The sequence below is a fragment of the Octopus bimaculoides genome, chromosome 14, assembly GCF_001194135.2.
Source record: "Octopus bimaculoides isolate UCB-OBI-ISO-001 chromosome 14, ASM119413v2, whole genome shotgun sequence".
Lineage (NCBI taxonomy): Eukaryota > Metazoa > Mollusca > Cephalopoda > Octopoda > Octopodidae > Octopus > Octopus bimaculoides.
Genome location: NC_068994.1, coordinates 42015660 through 42020422, shown reverse-complemented (window position 1 = coordinate 42020422; position 4763 = coordinate 42015660). Strand labels below are relative to the sequence as shown.

General features: G+C 35.3%; 1 protein-coding gene across 5 annotated transcripts in view; it reads left to right on the top strand.

Annotated features, from left to right (window-relative positions):
* Positions 1-4763, top strand: part of LOC106882960 (protocadherin beta-6) — a 164956-nt gene that overhangs the window by 141909 nt on the left and 18284 nt on the right. For 2 of the 5 annotated variants that reach the window (XM_014933808.2, XM_014933809.2), the window contains one exon: positions 2786-2927. The exons of the other annotated variants lie outside the window; for them this stretch is intronic. In XM_014933808.2, the coding sequence (XP_014789294.1) occupies positions 2786-2927 (142 nt within the window). The remainder of the gene's footprint in view (positions 1-2785; positions 2928-4763) is intronic. 5 annotated transcript variants of the gene reach the window in all.

Sequence of the window (4763 nt, the reverse complement as noted above, 5' to 3'; positions counted from 1 at the left end):
AGATCAGTGGTTGGGTGACTGTGGGGGAATGAATGGGAATATACATACATATATACATACATACATACATATATATATATATATATATATATATATACACACACACACACATATATATATAAGCATATATGAGTGTTTATATACTTATGTGTGTGTCCTTTCTTTTTTATATATATTCTTATATGTTTGTATGCGCATGCATGCGTGGTGTATGTTAATATAACATCACAATAGATAGAGTATTACCACTGGCTTGTAATAATAGGCGGTCAATACAAAACCCCACACAATGTAAATAAGTGTATGTACGTATGTATGAACGTATATAAGTATGTATGCCTTTATGTATATATGTATCTGTGTATGCATGTATATATATGCATGCGTGTATGTATGCATGCATGCATTTATGAATGTATGCATGTATGTGTAATCTACTGTATTGAGATATATGAGTAATCTTGTGTATTTATTCTAGTATATGTGTAACTATAGTTAAGTATATGTGTAAACAAGTGTTATGTATGTAAATTAGTGTGTGTGTAAGTATTTATGTATATATATATAAGCCAGTATATTTATGTATATAAGTAGAGTAATGTGTGTGTGTGTGTGTGTGTGTGAGTATAATCCAGTGCATTTATGTATGTTTGTACTTCTGTGTCATTTTGTGTGTTGTGTAAACCAATATATTTATGAATGTCTGTGTGAATGTGTGAAAAAAAACCAATGCTTGCATTATTGTATTACTTTAACACTGTATATTATTTACACTTAATAAACACTTAGTATTTCATCAAGACAATGCTACAATGTTTTAGTACATGGCATAATGGTATAGTTGATTAAAGAGACACTGATACATGTCTGGTACTGATTCAATTGATCCTGGTGTGATGAAAGTTTAAAATAAATCCATCAAGGTTTCAACACACAGTACCAAATTACTATAAAACATTTACTCTGCAACTCCTTCAAAAATCTGCCATTTTCATTTAATATTTCTAAGCTTATATTTGAAATATATATTTTGAAGAGGGTGTTGATAAATTAAGTACCAGTTACACACTGGGGTCGATGTAATCGACTTCAAGTTAATCCCTTTGTCTGTCCTTGTTTGTCCCTTCTATGTTTAGCCCCTTGTGGGTAATAAAGAAATAAGAAATAAGAAATTTATTTATATTGTTATTGGTGTTGTTTAATCATAGGTTTATAACTTTTATTTAGTAAACTTTTGATCATAGCTATTCCATCTATTGCAGGATTTTAAGCCTAACTAAAACTATATTACCCAATGTGTTCCTTTTCTTTGCCAAGATGCTTAATGTATGGTTTGAGTCAGATTAACAAAATAGCAAACTGGATAATCATGTACTGTCATGTATCACCTCCTCTTTCTTTACCTTGTCCCAAACTGATTTTTTCCCATTGACCATGTCCCCTTGTTCGTTTACTGCTCACAACCTCACCAATATCCCTATATTCCCTATCTCTACCTATCTGTCACTCACCTTACACTCTTGCAAAACTACCTGATCCTCTACCCCTATCTTTCTCACCTGTTCTTCTGTACACATCTTCCTTATATGCATCCTCTTGTAACTTGAGGGTATGTAACCTCATAATCACCATCTTCTTTACTCCTATCCCAGCTGGGGTAGCAACGTATCTCCTCTAGAGCAAAACACTCGTTCCTATCTCTTTATCATATTCTTGCTTCTCAACACCTGGTTAAAGCCACCTCCCTCAGAACTAAATCCCCCACAATTATTGGACATCTTGCAAACTACTTGGGATCCTCACTGGTACCAGTGACACAAAAAAGCACCCAGTACACGCTGTAAAGTGGTTGGCATTAGGAAAGGCATCAGTCATATAACCTATACCAAAACTGATATAGGATTTCAATATCATCCTTTAATCTGCCAAATCCTGCCAAACCATTCAACCCATACCAACATGGAATATGAGTGTTAAATTATGATGATGATGATGATGATGTGGAGACTCTTTTGGTGGATCATCTTATGTATCTATGTTGTTGTTGTTGGTGTTGTTGGTGTTTAGTTTCAGATTACCCCTTAACAGACCAATGATTGAAGGTATTCCAACAATACTGTCTATCCTGTTATTTTAGGGCTTAATACAACTTGCATGTGATGATGCACAGCCTATTGGTTAGGGTATTTGGTTTATGAGGTCAGTTCCCAGACCAGGTGCCATGCTGTGTTCTTGCTTCCTTTCATTCAGCTGTAATAAGTACCTGTTGTGTTCTGGTGTTGTTTACTCTCTCTCACTCTCTACTTGTTACATCCTGGATGTTCTGTAGGTTGAAAGAAGGAGTATGGCAGAGGGCCATGAGAGGCTGTCTACATTTGCTTGCAGCTACATAGGTGCCAGAAACCATTAATGAAAGCATGATAAATGTCACCATGTCATACTCTTTTGTTTGTGACACCTACCTGTTCTTTATATTATAACTTGTGCTTAATTTTTGTTGTTTTTGTTGAGTGAGTTCTTCAATTTTGGAGATGCTAGGATGTGATTTTGAGGAATATTTAGCTTCTATTTCTAGCGGTTTTAGCGACCTTGTAGATGTTCCCCTCATTGGCTTGGTCTTATTTATATGTTTACTACCAGTGGCAGTGAATAAATAAACCAATTCAGTGTTTACCACAATATGTTTATCACTGCATGCGTTTATCACTGCAGTTGTTCACCACCAGTGAAATTGTAGCCATTCCTTTTGATTTCTTTTTTTTTTCTTTGATCTTTTTCTCCACAGAGGTATATTCCTCGACTTACTGAGATCCCTAACAAAAGACTTAATCAAATGTCTGCCAAACATGACAGCCCTATGTCCCCTCACATGCACTGTGGACCAGTCTGGAGTGGCAAAGATGGTGATCAGTACGAAGAAATAGCAGGTATGTGAATTAGAGAACATCCCTGATCGAATAAACTAAAACTATCAACAGCTTTAAATCATTAAAAGCCAATGAAGATGTATATAAATATATAATACAGTTCTATATTTAAGAGATGAGGAATTATGTACATTATTTACATTTGACGGATATTTGTCCTCATATATATATATATATATGTGTGTGTGTGTGTGTGTATTATTTTGTTTTATATATATATTGGAATTTTGTAAACATCAGTTATAGTGTTGTCCTTTACAAGTTTCCAATGAGTGAATCCCCTGGTGGTATAACTGACAATGAAGCATTAGGTACTCGGAGCACTTCATTTAGAAAGCATTGGCTTTTGTCCCTGTTAATATTCTTTGCTGATATACATAGGTAAAATGTATAAACACACACACACACACACAAACACATTGAGTATATAAATATAACATACACATATATATACATACATATATGTGTGTGAGTGTATGTATCTACATATCTACCTCTTTCCCTCTCTCTCCTTTTCTCTTTCTATATATATGTGTGTGTGTGTATGTGCGTGTGTGGGTGTGTGTGCATGCACGCATGTGTGTGTGTGTCCAGAAATCCGTGAAGCAGATAGAGAAATGGGCACTCATATATTTGATAATATTTGGGCATATTATTATTATTTATAATATCATAGTCTCATGATAGCAAAACGAAAAAAAAAAAAATAAACATAAATGTGACACTATCAGGTCACATGCTTTCATCCACACTCATGCATATAGATACTTGCACAATGCATCAGAGAGAAATTTAGAAAAGCAGAACAAAAGTGTCTGTGAGCCTGGAGAAATGAACTCTTCTCAAAATTCAAAGCAGTGCAAGGTGTTGGAGAGGGACCCAGAAGATTGTTATAGAGCTTCCTCTTGGCTCTTTGAACCCTTGACCTATACACAGGCAGGACCTCACTCTTACAGGCTTTGCATGAGTGTGTGTGTGCGTGCGTGTGTGTGCATGTGTGCGTATGTGTGTATGTATGTTTGTGTGTGTGTGCACGCGTGTGTGTAGTGGGCTTCTGCACAGTCTCTCTGACTGCTAAATTCCACTGGCAAGGTGTTAGGTGCTGGTCAGTTTGATGGTGGATTCTTGCCCAAATTCCAGCACATTGGGATCAAATCTGGAACCACATGGTTACAAACTTTATCTCCTAATCACATGGACAAACTTGCCTCCATTTATTTTAGCAAACATTTGCTATTGGTTAGTTCTAATAACTGATAAGCTGTAGTCAAAAGAGTAGACCTAAAAGTCCTAATAAAGGTTTTGACCATTACAGTGTCACAAAGTGATAGGGAAACTTACTTCAGATATATTCTGTTGATGAACATTAATATATAGAATGAATGTACCTTTCTCTCACTCACTCACTCTCTTTTCCTCTCTCTCTCTATGCATACATATACACATACATTTTAGTACATGTATTTAAATACATTCCAAAATAAACAAACACTTCCTTTTAATGGCTCTGAGGAAACCATAGGATGTTGCACAGGTACTCAGATCTGAGTACACTGCTTCTTATAGCAGAAACAGTCGTAAGCTAATGAAAGTGATTACACAACTCCTCGTGTTCTATTGTTATTCATTAATTGATAGCATGCTCTTTACTCTCTAAACAATTCATTTTAAAGCTTCAATATGTTGAGTCTTAACAACTGGTTATTAGTTTTGCTGTGCTCAAGTGAAAATCCTTATATATATATATATATATATATATATAACTAATTGAGAGACAAACCACCACTCTACAACTCAGAACCCGTCCAAATCCATGCTGTGAGGCATATACCATCT